General features: G+C 37.4%; 2 protein-coding genes across 7 annotated transcripts in view; one reads left to right on the forward strand and one right to left on the reverse strand.

Annotated features, from left to right (window-relative positions):
• Window positions 1-773: 773 nt before the first annotated feature.
• LOC124645339 (amino acid transporter AVT1A-like) lies at window positions 774-15,787 on the reverse strand. Of its 2 annotated transcripts, none has more exons than XM_047185141.1 (9): window positions 15,586-15,787; window positions 10,605-10,695; window positions 8,383-8,497; window positions 5,039-5,207; window positions 4,036-4,224; window positions 3,477-3,715; window positions 2,943-3,149; window positions 2,329-2,524; window positions 774-1,672 (listed from the first exon to the last, which is right to left on the reverse strand). In XM_047185141.1, exons 2-9 carry the CDS (start codon window positions 10,689-10,691, stop codon window positions 1,540-1,542), a joined length of 1,335 nt encoding a protein of 444 aa, XP_047041097.1. In that variant the 5' UTR covers window positions 10,692-10,695; window positions 15,586-15,787; the 3' UTR covers window positions 774-1,539. The 2 variants fall into 2 exon arrangements, with proteins under 2 accessions (XP_047041097.1, XP_047041096.1); XM_047185140.1 differs by lacking the exon at window positions 15,586-15,787 and adding an exon at window positions 10,914-11,037.
• A 140-nt stretch (window positions 15,788-15,927) lies between these two features.
• LOC124644853 (protein furry) overlaps window positions 15,928-27,344 on the forward strand; it is a 71,121-nt gene continuing 59,704 nt past the window's right edge. For 2 of the 5 annotated variants that reach the window (XM_047184464.1, XM_047184466.1), the window contains exons 1-19: window positions 15,928-16,113; window positions 17,699-17,743; window positions 17,974-18,071; window positions 18,796-19,014; window positions 19,420-19,568; window positions 19,653-19,852; window positions 20,190-20,405; window positions 20,693-20,816; window positions 20,992-21,213; window positions 21,413-21,647; window positions 21,733-22,354; window positions 22,424-22,607; window positions 22,911-23,116; window positions 23,634-23,833; window positions 24,143-24,216; window positions 24,323-24,444; window positions 24,690-24,777; window positions 24,856-24,947; window positions 26,895-27,026. In XM_047184464.1, coding sequence (XP_047040420.1) covers window positions 18,002-18,071; window positions 18,796-19,014; window positions 19,420-19,568; window positions 19,653-19,852; window positions 20,190-20,405; window positions 20,693-20,816; window positions 20,992-21,213; window positions 21,413-21,647; window positions 21,733-22,354; window positions 22,424-22,607; window positions 22,911-23,116; window positions 23,634-23,833; window positions 24,143-24,216; window positions 24,323-24,444; window positions 24,690-24,777; window positions 24,856-24,947; window positions 26,895-27,026 — 3,155 coding nt within the window. In that variant the 5' untranslated portion in view covers window positions 15,928-16,113; window positions 17,699-17,743; window positions 17,974-18,001. The remainder of the gene's footprint in view (window positions 16,114-17,698; window positions 17,744-17,973; window positions 18,072-18,795; window positions 19,015-19,419; window positions 19,569-19,652; window positions 19,853-20,189; window positions 20,406-20,692; window positions 20,817-20,991; window positions 21,214-21,412; window positions 21,648-21,732; window positions 22,355-22,423; window positions 22,608-22,910; window positions 23,117-23,633; window positions 23,834-24,142; window positions 24,217-24,322; window positions 24,445-24,689; window positions 24,778-24,855; window positions 24,948-26,894; window positions 27,027-27,344) is intronic. The other 3 variants (XM_047184467.1, XM_047184468.1, XM_047184465.1) reach the window with 2 other exon arrangements.

The raw sequence follows: 27,344 nt of genomic DNA on the forward strand, positions 1-27,344 counted from the left end.
TCGGTGAAGTGACACAGATGTCTTTGACAATGTGTTGTGCACGGCAGATAGCTTATCAATATGACGACACCTCGCTGGGGGTCGCGTGTATCACTCTGTTTGTACGATATCAAACAGTAAGTATATGTATAGTATAGGCAATCAATTAGAGCGTGCCTTCTTTGACCAAGTTTCGTATTCTAGCAGTTTTCTGCGGTTTTGCTCGCGTCCTGAAGAAATTGCTTTACAGTACTTCCAGCACACAGATCTGTCTATAGTCCTTCTTTATAAATGAGGTTAACTTCTACATGTAACCGTAAGACGATTATTAACTATTATTTTCCCCTTGGTTTCACCCACATTCTGAGGGATTTTTGCTCGTACCCGTACAAAGACAGCCCATATTAGTCCGCATAAATCAGTTCAGTAGTCTCAGAGCTCTTAGGGTACAAACTGCAGAAAAGTGTCTCCTAATTATTATATTAGGTACTATAGATTATTTTTAACCCCGACTCGTTTGTTATTTATGTGCCCCTTGTTTTATTTTATTTTAAGTAAGTACTAATCATGCTTTGCAACGCACGTAATAAAATTAGTTCAGACGTCATGGAACTTCGTATGATTCGACATGCTGAAAGAAAATCATTATTTTACTTCAAAATAACGCGTAATACTGAGTGATTGTACGTAAACAATTACGTGTTGTAGTTAACAAATAAACTGAGATAACAACTGATACAGAATCTACCGCTCTAGCTAACCTTGGGTTCAAGACGGATAAATAAAACATCACGTTAAACTTAACTTAAACCGTTTATTTGAACTTTGATGATTTGTTGCATTCTGAAGCGTAACAAAACGGAAAATAAGGTTTAATTTACGCGTGACAATGCTTCTCTGGATCTCATAGAAGAGGGCGTTATGGTACAGCATGATTGTATGACATTATACTCTGCACCTCAACCTGTGGTGTGTAGCGTAATAATAAATGCGAATCGGTACGAATACGTGCGGCTCACAATATGCACTCAACGTGTCTTGATGAAATAGCAGAACATTTGCGTATCAGAACATTTTATTCGTGTAATCAAGTACAATACAAAATAGAAGCTTATCATAATCTTAAGTAATTATTGACGGGTATTTTTCATAGTTAAAAAATAAAAATATTTAGTACATCTAGCGTGTACGGCTTTTGTTAGAATTGTAACAAAAATATCGATATTGGTACCTAATAATAAAATGTTATGTATGTTGTACCCATTAATGTCGATGCTTATTAAAGTCCTATGTAAAACTTAAACTCTTATATCTATATAAGAAGCTGACTTAAACTTCTGGTTTTTATGGCTTATCCATAGGATCCTATAGAATATCAAGCTGTTGGGACATGAATTATTTTGTCTATCAGATATCGTATCTTTAACAATCTATAAGACAGTTGCTAACTAGACATGAAGGACTAAATCCCAAGTATTTCTGACGTAGAAGTGATGTAAAGCAACTAGTATTTATATGTATAAGGAGGCCTATAGACGTGTAAGTAAAAGCTGTGCAGTATCACAGGTAGCAGGGCACAGCCATGGAAGTGCTGAAGATGGCACTGACTGCACTGATGGTGGCCGCGATACAGCCCACTACGCCGAGCGCGATCACCTCGTAGCATACCATCTTCATCCAGCTGGGCACCTCGCTGGTGAAAACAATATTTGTTAACAGATGGCCATAGAACGGTAAACTTAATCATTATTATATATTTTTTTTTTGAAGGTAAGCTGGCACAAGAAATAACGGTAGTTTAAGTCAGAAGTACATATGTAGGTAACTAAAAAATAACCAACTTTTCAGGCATCAAAATTGAAGGCAGGGACAATAAATAAAGTGAATAAATACTGGATGATAAATGAAATGAACAGCATTCTCTCTGTGATAGTCACCTACCTTCAATTTAAAACTAAAAAAATACCAATTTAGATAATGTAGCATTTGGACTAAACAGTATCGCTTTTCGCAGAATTTTGATGAAGGCATTACTTATCATTATGAATGACTTAGCTAATTACGTAAATAGGTCTTAACGATTTCATTAATAAGTAGGTGAGAGGTGAATATAAAATGGGTAATTATGTCACTGAAACTTAATTCCGGTACTTTGAGAAGATTCATTAAATAACAACCTACACAACCTACAATAAGAGAAAGTGAATCTGCTACTAATTCACCTAAGAGAATGTGAATCAAATTATCGCTAAATAAATCAAATCTAGTATTATTTGATACGCTGGTAAAATTATACTTAGACAACACCCTTATATGACCTTTTGCGTTAAGGAGCTGCAAAAAACTTACACAGGGGTTTGTCCTTCCCCGGCGGGCTGGCCGATAAGCTTCAAGTAGCAGACGGAAGGCAGGATGTAGGTGAGGAGGGCGATGGTCGTAGCTCCGACGAGCGCCAACAGAGTATAGAAACGAGGAATGCTCTCGCCGATGAACAGGATCCCGAGCATGATGGATACACGGACGACCATACGCCAACCGGTGGAGTCTGGAAAATAAGAAGTACAAATATAGTCAACTTTTCACTTCTCCGCTAGAAGGATAAAATGAAAATAAGGGACAGTACCTATCACTTTCACATTAAATTATAATTAACAGTGATTGCAATTAAACAGTCATCATATGAACCACAGAAAGTACAGTCTCATTACTCTTTACAGGCACTTTCATATTCAAATCTACATAACTAGCTTCCGCCCGCAGTTCCGCCTGCGTGGTGTGTTGAATAAAAGGAGCCTTTGTATTAATCCAGGGTACATATCTACTTACCAAACTTCAACCGAATCGGTCCAGTCACTTTTGCGTGAAAAAATAAGAAACGTACATCCATACATTCTCAAAAAGTTTCACATTTATAATATTAGTAGGATAGTTAGATTAGTAGGATTCTCAAGCTCATAGCGTACCTCTGGGGACATTGTAGAGCTCTTCAACCTCCTGGCAGACGGGGTTGATGATGATGATGAAGGCGGACAGCAGATGCACGGCCATCAGAATGTTGGCAGCCAGCGTGAGGGGGGTGGCGGACATGGAGAGAGCCACGTTGGGCAGTACGCGCTCTCCGTACACCGCGTAACCAGCGATAGCCACCAACAGGTACAGGATCAAGACAGCTGTGTAACATCAAAGAAACATTATTCAAAATCAGTTTATTTTTTTATAAAGTTTTTTTATCAGTTTTTTTATTAACTTTAACGTTAATTGCTTGACAAAAGTTGTTTGGAAACTTCTGTGTCATCTTAAGTGATACGAGTAAAGGTTCTCTTCGTTGGTTCTACGGTAAAATTAACTGATTGAAATAAAACTTTTGCCCAGCTTAAGTTCACCAAAAATGGCACAAAACTCGTGACAAACCGCAAGACCTATTTTTGCATGCTATAAAACATGTGGAGCTATGTACATCAAATAACAATAAAAAAACGGAGGTAATAAAAACATACCCAAAAATCCATATTGTACGCTCTTTCCAAACTTGGTCTTGTCGGCCATGTCGTTCTGAATGGTCGGGAATGTGGAGGCTCCACCGAAGGCGAACATCATGGTGCCGGTCGCCAGGAAGAAGTCCATGAAACCGTGGATGCCGTAGCGGTACGTGAACGGCGAGACCTCGTTCATCATCTCGATGAAGTACAGGATGCAGGCCACCAGCGAAGATCCGAATGCAAGGATGCCCATCAGGCTAAACAGATTTTTCTTTGTTAGTATGTTGAACGAAATATGTAGTTCATAGGGGTAATACATGTAGAAGTACATAAATAAGTTCATATGTACATGTACTCCCAGTACATAAGGTAAGCTACTTAAAGTACACAGGGAAGTACAAAAAACATGAAATAAACCCCGCACTCAGAGACATTTAATGATTACTTAAGTCACTCCCTAGTGAAGGATCATTAAAGAAAACCTTTACTAAAAAATGCCTTAATTGACCGTTAAAGGTCTCTGAGTGCGGGGGTATGTATGACATCACAAGCAAGGTCGAAATCTTTTAGAACTTACTGGAAGTCTTTGGGTGTGCCGAAGAACAACAGCGGTGTCATGGCGCCAACAACGATGAGGTACCAAGTACAGATGGTGAGGGTAGGGACGAGGGACAGGAGTACTGCCTCGATGATCTGAGCAGCCAGCAGCAGGTACACCACCGATGCGCCGAAGAGAGTCACGATCATCGCCATTGATACCACCACACTGAGGATAGCATATAATACAGGGTTAGATCATGGATATTCTAAGTACTGCTTACTTGTACAAGTATTACGAAACATAAATGTATACAGTATTGTGTTTTGTTAAGAAAAGATCACGCTGAAAAATCTAATTAGGTGTATATTAAATGTCAAAAATTTTTACTTAAATATTTTGGGGGCGTACTTTGACTACAAAAGTTACTCTGGTGGTATGGTGGAGAAAACTCACCTACCCAGATAGACTAAAACCACAAAGATACCTATCATAAAATAAAAACTGTATGCCCGTCTGAGCATTCGTGAAAATCTAAGAAACTACTTAAGGACGGCTTTCATCAATAAATAGAGCAGTTCATGCGAAGGGTTTCCAATTTTCAATATAAATAGTACCTATATGTAAAGAATATCACATCTAGAAAACGATATGCCTATTACTACGCATGTCCGAATTACTGAAATCGGTCTCGAGTTTCAGACCAAGCAATGCGACTCAGTTCACAAGCACCTTGCATAATTCGCATCGTGATTTCATAGTAGACAACTAACATGTCTACATATAGAGTACTAGCTTCCGCTCGCGGCTTCACAAGTGTGGTGTGTTGATAAAAAGTAGCCTATCTATGTGTTCATCCAGGGTGTCACCTATCTACATACCTCTCAACCAAATTGGTCCAGCCGTTTTTTCGTGAAAGAATAACCAACAAACATCCGTACATTCTCACAAACTTTCACATTTATAATATTAGTAGGGAGTAGAATTAGAGGTTTTTCTATTTAAACTTAGTTAAAAAAGTTCCTAGAATATTTATGTTTACCTCCATGGCTTGCCAAGGGCCTGTTCTACGATGATAGCGTAAGGGTTTCGCTTGCGGGTCCTCATCTCTGGGTCCCTGGCCTCCAGGATAGACCAGCAGTCTCCCAACCGCTTGCCGCTGAATGCTGCCACTAAGGCCACCAACAGCAACAACGGTACTCCAAACCATCCTATAAGAAATATTAAAATATATTTTAAAGATTGTAACAGAATGAAAATGAAGGTGACCAATATTTAAATACAAAATAGATATAGGTATCAAAATCGCCTCACCTATAGTATTTGGTAATTTTATGCATGTAATTCGCAATGTGTCGCCAAATAAAAATCAAGTAAAGTGAACTACTAAAACTACTTATAAATCTAAAAGCACTTAAGAGCCAAACATTATGAAAAGCTTTATTTCGCATTTTGTAGCATCAGTAATATAGCTACCTACATTCAGGTATAAAAAATACTATAGCTAGGTTTTACATTAGCTCAAAATCAAATAGTAAAACACAAAAACAAAATCTCTAATTATAGCAGCGTATTGTATCTCAGACGTTACATCGGATACGTTCTATGGTAAAATATACAAAAAACGTGAAACCGGTTTAATAATTGGGCTATTTTATCACCGGCCAGTGGAATAGTGTGGGCCGTGGCGACCACGAGGTGAAGGCCTGAGTCTCTGGCTTCACGACGTGTTGACAACTTGAAACACAATATCACAAAACTAGAAGGCTATTTGCTTCACCGAATTAAAGAGACTTGATACCTTAGCTCTTCATACTTCACTGGATTTTGCTAATTAATGATTACATTTATTGGTGCTGAGTAAAACAGAATGGGTAAACACATTGCACTGATATACATTTTATTTTATGCTTTCAATTCCAAATACCGCCCATTTCCATTTCAATTTTGCCATTTCTCATGAATCCTGGTAGGTAGGTATACTTGAATCGCATTACTTATATAACAGACTAGAGCCACGTGTCACGTGTCTGTCTGTATAGGATAATTCTGTAGAGCGCTCTAAACGGCTCTATTTTTAAGGCTCTACCACCTGCGCATATTTATCTCATAATGACAATCTATTTAGATTTTTATCATTTTTTAACATAGCAAAAACTTATGAAAAATGACTTGATCGGTGCATAGCAAATGAGACATATATCAGGATATTTATATCTGGGCAACCTTGACCTGTTCACTTATCATTTATTTTGATGATCTTTACATTTGCATTGATATAATAAATGCAGTCATAAAATATCTTATTTTAATGTTATCTGGCTCAAATATAGATATGCTATGCAATATAAATATGCTACCTAAAACATACCTGCAATGTAAGTAAATGTATATTGCTTAATACATTTGATATAGGTAAAAAGTCTAATCACACTTTTTGTGATATTCTCACGACATGTTTCGTACCTGATTAGTTATGCTCTTACTTGGCAATAATTAATTTCAAGCTGGCAAAATCGATATTAAAATAGAGGATCGTAAAGTTAGGTATCGTCACCGCCCCTTATATCGAAAAGGACAAGGTTATTCCTTTTTGTTTTTCCTCAAACAATTGACAATTACCGGTACAAAAATGATGGATAAGCAGACTGGAAAAACCGCTAGTATGAAAAGACTGTTAGAGTTACAAGATTTCAGTTTCAGATTTACTTAGCAAATATAAAGTACGTAAAAACAGTGTTTGTATATCTCAATGTGGTAATAGACGCCTAAGCCGGCCGGACGTCACCGACACTCCGACATATATTACCATATCAAAGTGGTTTAGAACTAGACTCGTATGATTTGAATACTTCCCACACCTTATCTCGATTTGTCGATATATTAATCTAGTCTATCTAGATTTCAATTTGAGATAAACATCAACATTGCAAACAAAAGCAGTCTTTAATAAATTAAATTGTAAATATAAGTTGGTTTTTGAAAGCTTTATGATTCTGGTTACTATATGTAATCATATCGACTGTAAATTCTCATAGATCGCTATCATGCACTACAATGTGACAAAATTATGCAAAAATACTGCATTATAATGAATAAGTATTAAAAATAATCCTCCTTGATATTCAAATAAGCAATTAATTCCTAAAAACCTTTTGAACATTTCATTGCTACTTAAGATCTATTTTTAAAAATGAATACTAAAATCGACAGTGTTATTATCAAATTGATTTTTAAATCCAATGTAGTTGAAAACATCGACAATTTAATTCGTCTTTTAGCTGTTTTCATTATTTTATGGAAAATTAAACCAAGTTACGAAACTCGATCTCGCACCATAAACGTGTTTCGTTAGTTTTAGTTTTAGAGATCGCCTCCCAAACATCGCGTTCTAATGTGTTCTAATGTAACGATACAACTTGATGGAATGCGAGGTGAATAGAGGCACGATGATCTACTATCAAATCATCATTGCTGGCTTCACTCTTTTGAAGATGAAGTTAAGCGCACACTTGTCAAAACATTTAGGTAGCAATCCCTAGGGAAATCTTTAAGTCCACCACATCCTTCTCAGCCTGCCTTGGGCTTTCTTTCCCGCTACCTACATCCTTTCTGTGATGATTATGGATATCTGATAATTGTATGTATGTTTTTGTTTATAAAGTTGGATTGGTGATGCATGCAGAGCATCAAGCATATTTTAAAGACCGTGGCTCTGCAATTTTTGAGATAACACCAATTCTACGATTTCTCTTTTCTTATTGAATTTTAAAACGTTTCGAGAAGCATTAACATTCAAAATGGAAACTTTTTATGACGAACGAAGCCGTTTTAGGCATGTTTTAGGATTTAGCCATTTACATATTGTTTTGATAGATAATATGATTAGGTAACATTATTTTTTCAAAAGCATAATGATATCTGTAGAGAAGTCATCATGTCATAAACGTTGAAATATACTTGGATTCGCTTTGCAGTACAATTATTCCATTCTATTTACTGTATGTTAACTCTAATTGGATACTTCATTAGAAAGTACTAGATTAGTTTCAAGTACTTATATTATGAAACAAAACCAAACCCATTCAATTTAATATAGGTAATAATCATTTCCTTAGATTAATAATATTTTAAGTGTATACTTTAAACTCGCTCTAAGCATTGTTATTAAACACCTCCAATTCCAATTTTAAGCTGTTCCTACCCTAGGAAAATTCAGCCGCTACTCGCTCGCGATGTTTTAAGATTTTTAGCATAGGTACTTATTTGTGGATGTACAGACAAGAGGCAACTCAGTTACTTCAGGGTATTGGACTTAGCAGGAAGAAGAAGATTTAACGCCAGCATGTGATAAAGCGCTTAGCATAAGTCATCAGTTTTACTCACCAGTCTTTGAGAGAGCTCGGGGCAGTGCCAGCACCCCGCTGCCAGCCATCTCCCCGGCGATGAGGATGGCAGTCTGCTGCGTCGTCAAACCCCGACCTTCTTCATCACCCTCGCCCTGTTAGGTAGGTACATATTATCTTTATTAGGGCTTATTAGTCTAGCCTCTACAATAGTAGAGTTTACTACCCATACAATAGTAGAGTCTACTACCTATACAATAGTCTCTACAATTGTAGATTCTGCTACCTATACAATTGTCTCTACAATTGTAGCTTCTGCTACCTGTACAATACTCTCTACAATAGTAGAGTCTACTGCGTATACAAAATTATTTACCATCGAAAGTACCTACCGAGAGCTATCTACAATATTACCTAAAGGGAATATAGGGAAGTTAGAAGAAACTTTTAAGTACTTGTTTTGGTAATATCTGAATGCCTAAAAAGCCTATTTAGGTACTCACTTAAAATGAAACTATTTGTGACTAAATAGAATTTCTCCCTAATAACAAACCTCTCTTTGTATTCGGACAGGACATAAATTCGTATCCTATTGGACAAGAACTAGAACGACCAAACCTTTGTTGGCGTCATTTCATCAATCATAATCATATTAGATCAAGAGAAGTGTGTAGTCGAACAACGAGGTCGTATTTTAAAATTTTATCGTAAGAAAGAACACAAGATTCCTTTTTTACCAGATAGAACAACCAGTCTTTATGTTATAAAAAATCATGCGTTCAGTATTGCGCAATAGTTACCTACTAAGGTTACACTAATGATTTTTAAATGATGGTTGGTAAGACAAGCATTTTTACGTATCGAAGACATTATAAATAGATTTTTTATAGTGATGTTTTCGGCGCGAGACTGTCGCATTATCATAACGGTTGTTGCCTTGTTTGTGCCGATAGAGACCGGTCACCAATTGGATTATGAGAAACGTCCCAAAGACTAGCTTGAGCAATAAGGCAAGTTTAATGTTATCTAATATCTGATAATCAAAACTATAATATTCGTGGGATCATATCATCCTTGATACTTGAATGTCAATGTTACATATAATAATTATGAATTTGATAAAATTAAATGAATGCGACTTTTAGGTTTCTATAAGGCTATAGGTCAGTTTAATACATCCTTATTGTGTCGTACAACGTAGCAAGTTCGGTGAGCTAACTAGTTTATCTGATTAACATTTTTTTAAGCTACTCTCGGGGACATTGAGCAATCGAATGCGTCAGGTACATCATCTACCTGCCGAGAACGAACACGACTTAGATAATGGACCGCATAACACGAGAATTTAAAGAGTAGCTTCTATTTTATACTTAAAACAAAATATATTAAATACGTCTATAGGTAGATCATAGGAATTCAGTTAACCTTTGAAGAGGTAGGTGCAGGTGAGACCAGGGGCCCGATTCTCCTAAGTTAATATTGTCAAAATCGAATAGAAATTGAATCGCAATATGATCGCAATAGCAGTTTTAACCATATCGGGCATTCTGCTACTAATTTAAGACCAATCGTATTCCAACGACATTCGATTGGTTTACGATTGGTCTGCCATTTTGGTGAATTTGGTCTATACGGTAGTTTGCTCTACAATCATATTGCAATCGTTAATCATTTGCAGACAAAATGATTCATTATTGAATGACAGAAAAGGATAAAAACGTTTATTTCAAAGAAAAAATAGCGAAATGCCACATACGCTTCAATCGTAAACGAGTCGGGATTGGATCGCAGTCGAATCGAGTCGGACGTGAATCGTATGTCGCTTAAGTAAAATTAGGAGAATCGGGCCCCAGGAAAAAGTTATAAGTAAGATTTGATAAGTTTGATAAATAAACTAGCACGCGTCTTGTAATCACACTGATTACTAGACAAAAAGTATATAGACATAAGATAGTGGATGTAATCTTAGTGCCAGCATCAGTTTCAACTGTCTGAGTGTGTTTTAGAAAACAACCTACCACCTACGTTTAAATGTTATTGAGGCAATAAAGAAAAAAAAATTAAAGCAGATCACCAAAAAGTCTCTTCACAAAATAGATAACTTCAAAACCAGTTAAGAAGTCGTTATGACCCAAAGCATGTGTGACTACAAAAGGTTACCAAGTTATCGACTTCTGCTGCTGTCCCTTAAACTAGAACCGTCGCAATGGTTACAACAAGCATGTTTTTTTTTACATATTATAAAAAGTACGTAAGACTCACCTTCTTGCCCACCAACGGAGTGGTCTCGCTAACATTTTCTGAGCTAACGCCCGCTTTGGCCCTCGGCTCCAATACTTTTTTCGACATTTTCCTAAAACAAATATATAAAAATATAAAAGCACTGTCTCGAGTAGATCTCCTCCTACACAAGCTAATGCTTTATCGGGTATCGTGAACCGGTTACTCCGAACTTGTGGCAGAGGATACTATAACTTGGAGTTCAATAGTGTGTAAGGGTCGATTAGTTCAATTAGACGCCAGTCAATATTTCCGGCGCGTCAATGGACTGCTTGTACGGCTTCTACTCACTGCGTGTGCCAGCTCTCGCACGACCAGCCAACGCGACGATGTCCACTCAACTGTTCCACCCGTGGTCCCAACTGTTGCTAACGACTAACTAGTCAGGTAACTTTGAATATTTCTCTAGCAAGTCAGCTCTAATGTGAACTTTATTATTTTTATATTAAAGGTCATTATGCACGCGGTCTTTTGTGGCGAGGCTAGTTCCTGTAGATTGATTAAAGGTGATTATGTTATATGTATAATTTGTTGATGCCCGGTGACGGAATAGAGGAATTCAATTAGGTATTGCCCAATTACTTAATAATGTTATCAGAAGTAATTAAGTTCATAAATACATAGAGAATTTCACCACTTCTCGAAATAAATTATTTGCCGGATAATGTGATCTGATTATAGTAAGAAACGAATATGGTTTTAAACATCTACTGAAACGTAAGTGTTGTAAATATAAACTGATACACTGATACACATTGACTAATAAACTGTGGTAAAGTAGGTACACTTTCAAGCTCATAACTTAAATCTACTTTACCAAACTTCTACAAAATCGATATTTTTTTCTACATAGCCATTTAGTACCTACCTAGTACATTTAACGGACTCCATGAAGAAGTAGTAGTTAGGGTAGAATAATATGAGTAGGGTGAAGCGGCTATGATGAAGGCTACCCCTACTTAGTTCTAACTAAAGATAAGAAAATACAACGAATTTTAGCCGCATTTGGCCCTTAGAACCTAGCTGAAGCTACCCGGTTAAACCTAGGTGTGGCCGCACTTCGGGTTTTAGCCGTAACATTACCTAAGTACTATCCCTACTAATATTATAAATGCGAAAGTAACTCTGTCTGTCTGTCACACTTTCACGTCTAAACCACTGAACTAATTTTAGTAAAAATTTTACAGGGATAGAGTTGACCTTGAGAAAGAACATAGGATAGTTTTTATCCCGGACTTTTGAAGACTTTTCTTGAAAACGCGATATAACCGAACACTACGCGGGCGAAGCTGCGGGCGGAAGCTAGTAATAAAATAAAAGGCTCCGAAGCTACTGGACCGATTTGTTTACTGTTAGGAACTAGACGATCCCCCGAGAAACATACTTAGATAATATTCGTCCGGGTGCGGGGTGTAGTTTTCCCTGGATGCAGGTAAAACCGCGCGGAACAGCCAGTTAGAAAATAAAAACAAAATAGTCGAATTGTTTGTTACGATCGATTAAGATGACATTTGGTAATAAAATAAGTAGTACCTACTCTGAAAAAGTTACAGATTTGTTATAAGTAATTAACTTTGTGTGGGGTACCTAGATAGTTCCCTTGAGATGTGGATGGCGCCAGGCAAAATCGCTGCAAACAAACGACTAGACAAAGTAAACAATTAGACTTATATTATAAGCTGAAAAGTTTGTTTGCACAAGCTCATCTCAGAAACTACCAGATCAATTTGAAAAATACTTTCAGTAGGTAGGTATAATATAGCCCATTTATTGATGAAGGCTTGCTGTAGGCTATGGCTATATTGTTTCGCAAGATCAAAGAGAGTAGATTGTTGCCCACGCTGATGCGGGTGAAACCGCCAAGACCGACTTAAAGTAGTGGAATTATATGAAACACTCTTACATATTACGATGGAACCTTTAACATTTGAAATTGAGATGTAGGCATACACACGATGCTTCCGACAACAAAGGTCGTAAACACCAAAATAGCACTTTTGATAATCAACGAAAAACAAAAAATAATTTCGTTTTTGGCTTATATCTTTTTAATTTTAAAAGTTGTAAAATTGTGTTCTATACAAGAAATACGTAAAATACGATGGTGTTTCATAATATATTATTGCTATTTATGTCAAAGCCTTATTTTAAAAGTTAGCTTGGACATACACCCCAGAAAATTCAAGAAGTTGGTATTTACGACCACTAACAAATTAATGGAGAACGATTTGTCTAACGGAAGTTAGCAGTATGCACCAGTTTTTAAATACAATAGGTCTGGGTTTGGTTTTAAAAACCATATACTGAAATAAAAATGAGTGTAAACACCACGACCTGATGCGATGGTATGTAACAAACATGGAAATATCTGAAGCAAATAATGAATTTAAGACTGTAAGTTGAGTTTTCATTACTTATAATAAAAGCAAAAAAATAAAACACAAATTGACATAATTGTGTCCTCAAACACAGGCACCATGTTTGATGACACCACCTTCAGACTCGCCGTTTGCCTCCGACTAGGTGCTCCATGCTGCTCTCCTCATCGCTGCCACTGCGGGGAAGCTGTCAACAGCCTCGGTCACCACGGCCTGTCGTGCAGCCGGAGTGCCGGCCGCATATCACGACATGCCAACATAAACGACGTGATCCGTCGCGCCTGTTGCCGTCGGCGTGCCAGCCGTACTCGAACCAAATGGCTTGGCACGCGACGATGGCAAGAGACCAGACGGCATGTCGCTATTTCCGTGGAAGGTGGGTAGGACTTTAGTGTGGGACGCGACATGCGTCGACACTCTTGCGCCATCTCACCTTCCCGGAACTGCATGTTGTGCTGGCTCCGCCGCTGCACAAGCAGAGAACCTCAAGCGGCGCAAATATAGTCAATAACCTTATAGGCAATTACATGTTTGAGCCGTTTGGGGTTGAAACTCTAGGGCCGTGGGGTCTGAGCGCCCACCTTCTTGCCAGGGATATTTCCCAGCGCCTGGTTGACACTTCCCGGGACCCAAAGGCTGGCTTTTATTTCGCACAGAGGTTGAGCATTGCCATCCAACGTGGCAATGCTGCCAGTCTTTTGGGTACCATTACCCAGTGACAGCAATGAGGAGCAATTTTTGTAATGTAAATATTTTGTGAATAAACAGTGAATCTGTGGATTGTAGATTCTCCAAGACCAAGTGACATTACGACAATTGTTTCTCAGCAGAGCTTACGTTTTAAAAATGATTGTAGGGTGTATTTACAATTAATTATGTCTTCATGTTTTTACGACCGACAGCTGCTTGTACGTTGTATTATACGACCTGCACGGTTATTCGTTTCTAAGCAATATGAGTTATACATACCCTCTTTTCTAAAAAAATTTGATTATACTAGTAAAAATTTTGGGTGTAAAGGAATTTTTTTTAGACGAATATTTTTTTCACATTTTTGGATCGACGCAGCGCCAAAAATTAAGTAGGGCTGCATTCTTATTTTCGCCAAAATGGCGTTTACGACATTTGTTGCCGGAAGCATCAAATTATTACCCATCTTATAATTGTGTGTCGATGGTAAACCACGACCGTCCCGTCTCATTGATTATAAGTATAGGTACTTAAGTATCTCATCTTGTTCAACTGTGGCTGCGTAACTGTTAAGTGACCACAAAATTGGGAGACAGGAAAGAGACATAGGAAGTAAGTGCCTACCTAAAGACAATATCTGTAAGGTTACCAGACCGCTTTTCCTCAAGTTAAAATAGTGAAATATAAAGAACTCAGATCGTCTGCCCATTGGTGCAGTTAAAAAAAAATCGTCTACGACTCTACATAATCTAAAGTTAGAACGTTTGCGCTGAATTTAAATTTTAATATGGCGCATATTTAGCGAGATTAAAAGAAAATCAAACTTCCCCCCTGCTACCAACATAATTTAGCAACTAATACTTAAGAATATGAAAATGAAGGAACAGAAAAATTTCTGTTTACTGAAGTAAAAAAAAACGCATTCAGGAACAGGAACTGCGACTCTACCAGATAACTAGAGCTCAACATAGTATGTATCCACGGGCGAAGAAGGCAGGAGCTTAGGGCTACAAAGGAGATGGCCAAAAAAACACCCAGAGTCGACAGAAACTTCATATGTACGATTGGATTCAGTATAATGTAAGGATTAAAAAAAGTATTTCATATCATCTAAAAACCATGGGGTTCTCTTTTTATAACGTTTTTTCGATCATGATTTTAGTTCACAGAAAAGTTTACTTTTACTGTTTAATGTTCATTAGAAGTTGAATGCAGACTCATGATTGGACCGTTTTGCATCGCTAAGTCATTTGTTACATTTGACAATGTCACATGGCGCGATTTTCAAAGACAATTTTTAAAAAGACGTTTCAAAGCCAGTTGTGAAGGTTGCATATAACTGCGAAACCTCCCCAAGTAAGTAAGGTCGGTGCTTTCGTGTTTGGAGTGGTTAAATATAAGACCTTTTAATCACCAGGCAATCTCAGTAACTATGGGGATATTACTGTTGGCTAGTATAATCTTAGTGTACATAGATTTTTTTTTATGTTCCTTGATGTAAATGATCTTTAAAATCAATATAAATTCAACGACCTATTTTTGTGAAAATATGATATAGCTCCTATACCCCATGGATTTCAGGCTGGAGTTTTTGGCACCATCAAAGGTCTATCATAATGAACCTATTGGTAAGCATTTCATTGCTGTCGATTCTGGGTTTTTTTACTATGAAAATTTGGCCATCTCCTTTTAGGCGGCAGCAAATTCGCCCCTTTTCATGTCAAGAAGGGTTTTACAGAATTTCTATCAGCTTAGGACAGCTTCTAGATCTTAGAATGTGTGAATCTGAAAAATGATGAGCAATTTACAACAATACAGCATTGTGCTCGAAGAAAATTTCAAAGCTTTATGGGCTGTTGTCGTAATTTTTTTCAGAATGTTGTAAAAGAGCTTACCTTGTTGTATACTTGTCTAGTAAAAAAAAAATATTACTGCAGAGAAATTGATTCGTTAGTAAATATATCTTTTGAAGTGACTAATTGACTCCCCTTACATCTTACTTCCACACAAAAGGATCGATTATTTCATCCTAACTAAATAATGGTTTAACTTTATTTACTAAAAATATGAAAAATCTAAACCCTTCTTCGCAGTCGGGGAAATATACCTTGATTCCGAAGTTTCTACCATAGAACAGAGAAATTCTACCATGACAAATATCCTCTTTTTGTCTGTGGTATTGCGCGAATGAATAGTGAATTGCCAATATTAAAAAATAAATGTCAACTTTAATTTGCTTTAGTTGCGTTATGCATGCATGATTGGGAAAAGATTTTTTTATCAGATGAGATTACTGTTTTCAACAATTGCTATAGTTTGGTAATATAATAAAGAATATCTATTTTGGTGACAGCAACAGACACAGTCGGTGATTTTCAATCAAGCGTCGTAACGACAATATTTAGATTCATTGCGGCTGAAAGGTAATTTTGATTCATATTTTCCGTTGTATGTGATTTGTGCTTGTTATATATTGTATTTGGCGAGGTAATAAATAGCTATATGTACTGGCTCACCGTTTAATCCAGCCCTGCTGAAAGATCACGATTTAGTGAATACTTTGCATGTTGTGTCATCAACTGTGTTACTCATTGTTTAGCTGATAATTTTATGATTGATATCGATTTATTTAAATTCATTATTGATGTAGTTGTAGCCAATAAATGTTGTGATTTCTATATTCTTAAGACAGAACCTTTATATTATTTCTTTTATTATATTTTGGTGAAGTTACTTACGGTAAGTCAATCAGTAGGCAATCATTTGCATCATAATTAAAGCACAGCTAAAAATAACTTATTTTCATAACATCTAATTACCTGCAATAAGTAGCAGCTATAAAATTCTTGATCATTTGTAAGTGCCAAAGCTGTAGTGGACACTGTCCTGTGTAATTGTCAGGTCAAGGTACCTAACTGTCGAGCATTAGTCACAAATAGGGATACTAAATTCACACAGTCATTGTGAGGATATATTGCATTTAAGAAAGGGTACATAATGTAAACAGGATGTATCTGCCAGTGGGTTATGTGATTACTGTATTTGTAGCTCTACACTTGGTTTATGTGTACATAGAGTCTTTTACTCAAATTCTGTGCAATTTTAGCTCTATGTTATACTGCTGAGCAAAACATCATCATACCAATAAATTGCAAGAAATACAATAAAATAGTAACAATCAATCATAGTCATGATTCATTGCATGGCCATTATTAAATGAATGTGTTTAAGATAACATGTGCTATATTTTTTTATTTTATTTGGTAAATTGAGTTGAGTTTCCTTGCACAAATAAACAAACATTGACATGTCAAATACAATCTCTTTGTGGCGTTCACAGCTGCATGCATTCTTATCTGTACAGTGAACTGTACAGCTATGTTTTTGTGTATGATTGCTTCTAGTTTATCTTCCACCACATCATAACTAGACCACATAGTATATATATATATATTTCATTTAAGAATAACCGGAGCACAGCGGTATTGATTGCAAAGCAATTGTTAAATGTTTTCATGAATACAAATATTGTTGTTATTGTATCAATTGCTTGGAATGCCTCACACACGTTTACAATATTATTGGTTGGTCATTATTCCCTGCATAACATTTAAATTGTTCACTTGCATTCATTAGTGCACTGAGCTTGTATTGAAGTTTAAACATTAATTTTCAAAAAACCTATAATTTTAATTTTAATAATGCAATAAAGCAGTTATATAATCTAATTCAGTCTAAGGTGTTTAGAAATGGTTTTCCTTGACATAATAAATAGGGTTTTCCTACATTGTTTGCAAGTTGTATTAAAGGATAAAGACATTGTGCTTTTGCGACTGTCACTTTTCAATGCATTGCATTTATCATTGAAACAAAAATGTTGCTTTGTGTACTACACTGCCCTGATAAAAGTTTTTAATATTTAATATCATGTTTCATAATTATTTGTTGTAGCATATCAGCAAATTAGTGTGAATATAAAAGATACAACATAAAAGTGTTATGTTTTAGGAAAGATGCGAGAAGATGATTGACTCTACATAGAAGAACTTGAAGGTAATATTCAAATTATTTGTAAGTTTCCTTTAAATATCATGGTGAATTATATCTGGAAATAATAAAATCAAAAATCTTATTATGAAGTCCTAGTCAAAATGTAACTTGTAAATATTTATTTTGAAAATATATTTTGTCTCCATAAAATATAATAAGACTTAATTCCTAAGAAGGATCACTTTATTTGTCTTCTTCACATAAATGTTTATTGCATTATTATTTGTTTATAGATTAACAGTGATATAGAAAAACGTAAAGATGATGACATCAGAGGAATCCGACTCCCTAAGCACAGTCCCATCAGAAGGGCATCCTGAAGATGTGTCAGGTGTGTATTTAATTTAAACCTTGAATATAGAGAAGTATATCTATTATAAAATTCATAAAAGTATTGACGACTCATCATCTAGCCTAGTCTTTTCCCAACTATGTTGGGGTCAGCTTCCAGTCAAACTGGATACAGCTGTGTAGTAGTGTTCTACATGAAGCGACTGCCTGTTTGACCTCCTCAACCCAGCTGCCCGGGCAATCCAAAACTCTGGTAAGACTGGTCATCAGACTTTCTGAGTTCTGACTTCTGTTTCGTCAATACTTTTATGTATTGGCTAGAAATAGCTACTCTCAAACTGCATTGTAATACCCACGTCAAATTACTACAGTGTAATTTAATTGCAATTTCCATATTGTAGCTTCACAAAACATGCACCTGGCGCTAGCTTTTTCCTTCCCACACTAGGTCACTAGCCCTCCAATCAATAAAGAAGCTATCATTAGTCTATTGTGAATTTATATGTAAGTTCATGCTTGGGTGTACTAAATTTGCTATTGAACAACTTGTTATGTATAATGCCTAGCACTATAAACCAACTAGTGATATTTGAATTTGTTGGTCGCAAATCTCAGGAACTACTGATTCGATTTAAAAAAAACGTTTGTGGTTTCCTCCCAAAACCAAAATGAATTCTCTAAACATAATATCTTTTAAGTTAATTAGCCCTCATAAGTAAAGCATCATATCTTTGTTACCCAGAACTAATGTAAACTCTTAACAGCTTCAGGCACAGAAGATGCGCCTTCATCCATGGTGTCCAGCGAGGCGGAGTCAGAAGGCAGCGTGTTATCAGAGGCGAGGCACGATGGCGAAGCTCATACGTTCACAAGCGACCCCGTCACAGAGATGACCAGCTCACATACTGAGAAACCGATGCCGCCGGTCAGTGATTGGAGAAATGTTGGCTCTACTGTCGGCGTTACTCCATTCGTGCCTAAAGGTTAGTCTGAATTTTGTGGCATACAGTCCGGGAAGGCTTTGTAACCTGAAATATTGGTTTACCTTAACTGTGGCTAATTACTGTCTTAAATGGTCCAGATTTACATTGCTTTTGTTCAGGGCTGCAGGTTAATTTACTTTAACAACATTATTCAACATTATTTCTACTTTCTAAGTATATCTTGGACACCAATGGCTAATAAAAAGGTGAAGGAAAACATCTCAATGAAACCTGGAATATAATGGAGTCTGAAATCGCCAACCCGCATTGAGCAAGCGTGGTGATAAACGCTCTATCCTTCTCCATGGGAGAGGAGGCCTATGCCCAGCAGTATAAAATGTCTGCAACAAAAAACATTTCTTATCAACTTTCATAAAATGTAACACTTATTAATTTGTAATACAGGATCGATGCTGCCATGGGGTGGACACAAAGGTCCTGTGCCACCAGCTGACTCCGACCTGCGTCCGGGCGAATTTGTAATGAGACTGCTCTTTACTGAGTTCACCGTGCAAGCTGAAAGGAAGATGGAGGCTGTTATGGCTGAACCACTTGTATGTATATTTTATGTCAATTAAACGGTGATAAAAAGCCTTTTTTATGACCTGTCTTATATAATACTTGTTAATAATCTTCAGGAAAAGCCACTAGCGAAAACATTACAACGTGGTGAGGACCCACAATTGGACCAAATACTTCAGGCGTTTGGTACCGTCGCCGAACACTGTCTGCCTTCCTTACTGCGCGCGTTATTCGGCTGGCTGGAGCGACAAATGGCAGACTCGCCGCAACTCAGTGAACAAGCTAAGAAACCACACCAGGATCTCAGAAACAAAAGGTAAGGGAAACAATTGAATTGGTCTATTTCATACAGAGTAAATGTTTTTTGAGATTGAGCTTGTTGAGATATGAGTTATGATGATAAGTTAGGTATTTTTTAATCTCATATTCCCTATTTGTGTGTCCGTACCGCAGTAAAGTTTTGAGAACCAACACTGTCTAACATGGTGATATCAAGTAAATATCTGTAGCAAATAATTTTTGATAACATTTATCTTCAAAAAGTAACTATGGTGTGGATCCGTGATATAAGTTGCAAGATCATAGGTAACATACACTCCATCACTTAGAGCTCTATCAACATTAAAATGTAAATATTATTTGTCTGTTTCCAGCATAATATACATAGTGTCAGGCAGTGGCGCCGGCACTGAAACCGTAGAGCGCAGCTGCGAAGAGTTACAAGCGGAGAGACGGGACCTTGCAGTAGAGTTCCTATTCTGTCTCGCTTTAATAGAAGTACTGAAACAGTTGCCTTTTCACCCGGGCCATGAAGACCTTGTACAATACATAGAGAATGTGGCGTTCAAACGGTTCAACTATAAAGAAGGGTAAGTTAATTTTATTAGAATAGGTTTAGGCCCTCTGTACGTTACATATACCCAACGATTTTGGTTGCTAAGCGCTCATTGAAAGAGTTTTGCACACGTCGCTAGCATTTTGTTTTGTATTGCAGTAGTTGCTTAGATACCAAAATTGTACGGTATCCAAGATTTACGGCAGAGCCTTGTGCATTAAGGGTCATAAAATAAGTAAAGAATCCCAGTCTAACTGAATGTATGGCCCCGTATATTCCCGCCTATATCAATCGGTCTATAATACTCTTATCTATGTTCAGGTTGCAATCAAATCCGAACGCCGCCAACGTGCACTTAATAGCTGATCTATACGCTGAAGTTGTGGCGGTACTCGCACAGTCACGATTCGCTTCAGTCAGGAAGCGGTTTACTGCCGAACTGAAGGTAAAATATGCTTTTTGTATATTAATACATTTTTGCAGTACAGTTTTCCTCTAATAATTTTTCCTCCTCTGTATTCAGTCATTTGATGGCTTGTGCATGCGCCAAAATTATTTTACGACAGTATAAAGCATTTATTTTTAATGCGAAATGGATTCATGTAAAGTTTTATTTATAGGAACTGAAAAGTCGTGAGCCATCTCCGCATACGACGCAAAGCATCATCTCTCTTCTAATGGGCATGAAGTTCTTCCGTGTGAAGATGGTGCCTATCGAGGAGTTCGAAGCCTCGTTTCAGTTCCTTCAGGAGTGTGCGCAGTATTTTCTAGAAGTAAAAGATAAAGATATCCGACATGCTCTAGCTGGACTCTTCGTTGAAATTCTCGTGCCAGTTGCAGCGGTAAGTTTCAGTCATTTGTTTTATTGACTGCTTTAGTTTTGTATGACAAACCAGACTGCTATGTTCTACAGTTTTAACCTACGTTACACCACACCAGTATCTATCTTAATGCACATTATAACTACAATAATGTAATTACATATCGAATATTCTTGATAATTATTATGGATTTTGATTTTTATTGTTGTTTCTTCCTCAGACTGTCAAGAACGAAGTGAATGTTCCCTGTCTGAAGAACTTCGTAGAGATGCTGTACAGCCACACTTTGGACGCCAGTACTAAGTCCAAGCATCGGTTGGCGTTGTTCCCGCTGGTCACCTGTCTCCTGTGCGTTTCACAAAAACAATTCTTCTTGGCTAATTGGCATTGCTTCTTGGCCATGTGTTTATCACACCTCAAGAATAGAGACCCCAAAATGTGTCGGGTGGCATTAGGTAAGAGATAAACTACATAGTTTGTCATAATAATGTTTATTAATTTGTATGAACTGTTTATGTATTGTCAAATTGTTGTTCACAGAATCCTTATATCGGCTGTTATGGGTGTACATGATCAGAATTAAATGCGAAAGTAATTCCGCCACCCAATCCCGTCTGCAAAGCATCGTCAACTCTCTGTTCCCCAAAGGATCTAAAGGAGTAGTACCACGTGACATGCCGCTAAACATTTTCGTCAAAATAATACAGTTTATAGCACAAGAAAGGCTTGACTTCGCGATGCGAGAAATTGTTTTTGACCTACTCATGGTAGGAAGACCTATCAAAATTATACTGACTCCAGAAAGAATGTCTATCGGTCTCCGAGCCTTTCTGGTTGTAGCGGATAGCTTACAGCAGAAAGAAGGGGAGCCACCGATGCCTCGGACATCGGGAACCCTTCCTTCTGGGAATACACTGCGAGTGAAGAAAACGTTCTTAAATAAGATGTTGACGGACGAGACCGCACGGTCTATTGGCATGAGCCCGTACTTCCCGTACGTTAGACGAGTGCTGGTCGAGATACTAAGAGCTTTGGACGCACACTATGGTCGGCCGTTGATGCTGACCAACACGCAGAATGTGACGAAGGAACAGGAGATCAATACTGGGGAGAGGAAGCCCAGAATTGATCTGTTTAGGACTTGTGTTGCTGCCATACCAAGGTAATATTTCGCTATTTTTTACACAATTTAATATACATGAATCTTAATGAATTGATTTCCGAATTGTAGACTGATTCCCGAGGGTATGAGCTCAAGTGAGTTGGTGGACCTCCTGAGTCGACTCACCGTTCACATGGACGAAGAGTTGAGGGGCCTCTCCTTCCAAAGCCTTCAGACTCTGATTGTGGACTTCCCCGAGTGGCGGCAAGATGTCCTCGCAGGGTTCACGCAGTTCCTAGCCAAAGAAGTTCAGGTAATAAGTCAAACGTAACAGATGTGTAAGATAACAATGAACCAACAAACAGGGTTCTATTTTGAGGTCCATTTTTATTCCACTCTCGCGGATTTTCTTCAGACACCTATTGATTGATTAGTTAATATTTTAATAAAACAACATAAGTTTTTCATCATTCAAACAACCTTATTTTTATTTCTTGTGATTTTTGCCCAACTTTATTTATATCGGCAAGGTTAAGATTATATGAAATTCTATTGAAAAAAAAACAACAAAAATATCTGAAAAATATAAAATAAACATTCATTACTCTGTTCCTAGGACACGTCACCGCAACTAGTGGAAAACGGTCTTCGGATGCTGTTACAACTGCTAACTAGTTGGAAGAACGGCGAGCCCACAGTGAGCAGTGTTCCTACAAAGCAAGAGCCCTTGGCTTCTGTGATCCGCGGCGCCGAAGCCCTGGGCCTTGTGATGTTGTGTCAGTGTAAGGCGTACCCGAGGCGGCTTGCTGTGCATGTGCTAAGGTAAATATTATCACTACAAAGTATAAAACGAAGCCGCTTTTTCTGTCCCTATGTCCCTGTGTATGCTTAAATCTTCAAAACTGCGCAACCGATATTCATGCGGTTTTTTATAATAGGTAGAGTGAGTAAAGAGGAAGGTTTATCTGTATAATAACATACATTAAATAGTGGGGAAATACCCTTATCCCGGATGCGAAGCCGGAGCGGGTCGCTAGTTTGTAGAAAAAAGGAATAACTGTTAGGGTTTTTGAATTCAGCATCCTTGATTGAGAATTAAAATACAAAAAGTGTTCTAAGGAGTCAGAATCAGAAACATACACAAAAAATAATTATTGCGGCTAGACCATTTTGGGGAGTCTCTCTTTTCCACATAAATTGCTTAATAATATCGACCATCCCCTAAGTCGAACCTCTGCAACTATCAATTGCAAGAAAATTGACAGACCATCTCCCACCTTTTTAACTCACCACCATAAACAACACCAAAGAGTTTCCTAATTCTATTATACATTGCCAGGGAGGCCAAATATCTACTAGAGAAACTACAACTGACCCGTGACGAGCCCGCGTTGATTGATGCGGCTGACGCACATACAGCGTACTTCGCGGAGAAATGTCTGCCGTTACTGCCACCGGCGGAGAAGGGAGCCATCTTCACGGCAGGACAGATCGACCTCGTGTGGCTAGCTGAGAGAAGCCATGCGGTCTGGACTGCAGGTATATACAGTACTTTGTTAGGGTTCCAAAGTAAAATATATGGAAAATTTTATTTTATTTATGATAGAGAAATTGCCCTTTTTGAAAGTCGGTCATAAAGTAAAAACACATCTAGTGGGAATCGTGTAAAAAGAACACTATGCGATTTTGTTTATGTTTTACAGTTTGAGCGTCTTGTTTGCATTGAAATTATAACGAATTATTACTTGTGTACCCTCGAAGGTATTTGTTCCATGAAGGTTAATGTTAAAGAAATATATTTGAAACAGTCTAATCATCATATTTCAAAATATATATTGTGTTTTACAGGTATTCAACATGACGAAACTTCGAGTAAGAATAGTTGGAGCGGCAGCGCTTCCAACGGCGCTGATCCTTGGGAGGTAAGCAAATATATAGTCGTAAAAATATAAATAGTCATAGGCGTAAATTGATTTCTAACTTCAAAATAAGTAGACACAAAGACTTACTTAAACTATTATATTCCAGGTGGTATTGTTCGGTCTGTTGGAAAGGAGTAGGGTACCAGCCCGGTGCCCTTCCACTATCCTGCAAGCATGGCCCATTCTGCACGCCAGGATACATGCACTTTTCACCATCATAGAACCAGCGTGAGTATAGAAATGTTTTGTAATAAAATACAATATTTACATGCTGTAATGATCTATTTTTGGCTAGCCTTTTTCCAAGTACGACTACGAAGTAGACGCTAACTGGATGCTGGCGAAAACCAATGTTTTGCATGCAGCGATTACCTATCTGACATCCACAACCCATTTACCCGGACAACTTGAGACCCCTTGGTTGGAGCTTAGAGCAAAAATATATATTTTATAATTGAAATGTATGATTTCAGACCTGTGAATGACAACCGAGCGTCATTGCTATCACGTGGGCCGGCCTTGCCGAGAAAACCCGAGAAAGAACGAGACGGATACATGCAAGTCAGTAACTATTTACAATTCAATACTGTCATTTACTGTTTTTAAACTATGTTCTATAATCTGGTTGTTTTTCTCCAGGTTTGGAAGTACTACATGACAATGGCCTACCTAGTAGTGCCGGCTGTACCAAGCCCAGTTATCCGCTGCGCGAGTCCAGACCTTAGTCTGAGGTACGTATGTAATATACTTTACTATAGCGATCTAGTTCTCAAAGATTTCCTACGTATGTGCCGAGAACACTTCTATATACGTTTATGGCCTATAAACTACAAAGATTTTTTTAATGTGTCATAAAAAGGCGGCACCACTGTCCTTTTACATGTATCTACATGTGTCCTGTCTCGTAATTTCATTTGTTTAAAATCCTGAGTCGTCTCAATCTCGCCAGTGTTCTAGCTTGCAATCCATTCTAAATTCCTATAAGCAATATGGTGGATTCTTCTGATTTTCTTAAAGGCAATGATTAAAAATATCTACGGCATTGAACTGAATTTTGAACATTTGAAATTTTAGAGATTTGTATTACTGGAGGCATAATCGTACGTCAGTGATTCTCGGTACTTTTGAGATTGTTGTCGTACAGAAACACAGTGTTATTATTATTGATTAACAAAATGGCTTGATATGTTGAACTTTTTTTTTGAAAAGTATATATTTTGATTGGCATTAAAATCTATATAATTAATTATATGTGCAAAAATAGATTTTGTCTAAATTTATTATAAAATATATTGGTATTTTTGTAGCTGGCATCGCCGATGTATGATAGAAATCAACCTAATTTGATTGCATCGTATTGTAGCACCAGTATAATTCATACATTTTATAAGTGAAAATGAGATCGTAGCAAAAAAGTGCGTATCCAAATGAATGCATGACTGACGAAATATTTTTCACATAGTTGTTGTCATAAATTGTTCGACTAAAAAATAACACACAACGTAAAAAACATTTTCATAATACAAACAGACTCAGTAAAACGTTTGTCCCGCTATTGGTCGGCGATGCCAGCCAATTTACATAAAAATATTAGTGCCCCGGGAATGTTGACCGTATTCCATTCATTTGCGTGTTCGACGCTCCTATGGATAGAAAGCTTTATTTCGCAAACAAGTTTTTCCGCATGCGACAACAAATAAACTTAACACTTACTATATTAACGTACAGATAGGCACAACACTAGAATATTTCGTGCACCACACTATTTAATTATGGCCAAATGGATTTTAAAAAATGTAAGCGGACTCTGCGCATTTGTTCTCTCTGTGGAAGATGTCACTGATGATCCCCCATCCGAAAAACTCTTGTTTATAGTTTAACAATATTTATTCCTAATAGACAACGCTCTAGCGTTGTTTTATCTCTAGCCCACCCTAAGTTTAATTGAATATCACTGTCTAATCGCCAGATATGCAAACACAGGCATTATGTTCAAGATTCAATACAACCTTACTATAATAACATACAATATCAGTTTTTGAATACTTTGTGTTTTGATAGTGGCACCAAATTGCATGTTGTTGATTGTCAAATTCACTACATACTTATTGAACTTAAAAATCGGAAATGCATGATTGTGCCGTACTCCAAAAAGAAATTTTGAAGAGTGCTTGCACACGAGGCAAATTAGAAACTTTAAATTGAATCTACAAAATTGTCGAGAGACCTAAGTTTCCACATTATTCATTATATGCACAGTTTTCCCTTGCTACCACCCAATTATTCCACTTCAATAGATATTTAAAATTACATTAAAAACGCGTTTTATTCAATTACTTTATGGTTTATTGTTTCACAAGTTTGCCTGGTTACTTACATTTATTTATTTAAAAGCAGGAGGAAATATCTTTACCTGTAGATGAAAATAATACATTTTAGTGTATCAGTTGATCAATTATAATTATTTTCACAACACTGTACCGTAGTCCTGACGATGAAACTAAGTCGACGCAGACATTTACTTAAACACCTGTACTAAACTGATTTATTGTGGTTAATGAATAAAGGGAGAGTGGGGTAGAGGAATGGAGATCACCGGGTATGCGGGTGAGCGCGTAAGCTTTGTGGATATCCCGTGCACCACTAGGCCAGGGAACTATCGGCGTGTGTCTGTCCAGTAGCACTGAGGCGGAGGGGTGGGTCGGCCTGGCCGCGCTGAGCTCGTCCAGCGAGAGCCTCAACGCGCCCGGCGGCTTCTTCACGCTGCCCTTGAGCTATGCGCGCGCGCACAGACAACACAAACGAACGAGGTGGCCATTGACGCTCGCTATGTGCACGTCGCATTCGATTTTGATCATTACTTCATTGTGTCTGTTCCATCTCTATGTTCACTGTTTGTCTCTCCCGGCTGGAGCCGTTTACTCTCTTAAAACATGTAGAGCAACGCATTTTACCTTCAATGTATCTAACGGCTAAGACGGACTTAAATGAAATACCACACTCATTTTCATTTCCAATATGTTTTGAGGTGGAACTGACACAAGCCTTTTGCTCATGGTGGGTAATTCAGTGCAGTGGCCTTTTCGGGTGTGTACCATAATACAAAGGTCACTGTAATCTCATCCCTC

The sequence above is a fragment of the Helicoverpa zea genome, chromosome 31 (genome assembly GCF_022581195.2).
Source record: "Helicoverpa zea isolate HzStark_Cry1AcR chromosome 31, ilHelZeax1.1, whole genome shotgun sequence".
Taxonomy (NCBI): Eukaryota; Metazoa; Arthropoda; class Insecta; order Lepidoptera; family Noctuidae; genus Helicoverpa; species Helicoverpa zea.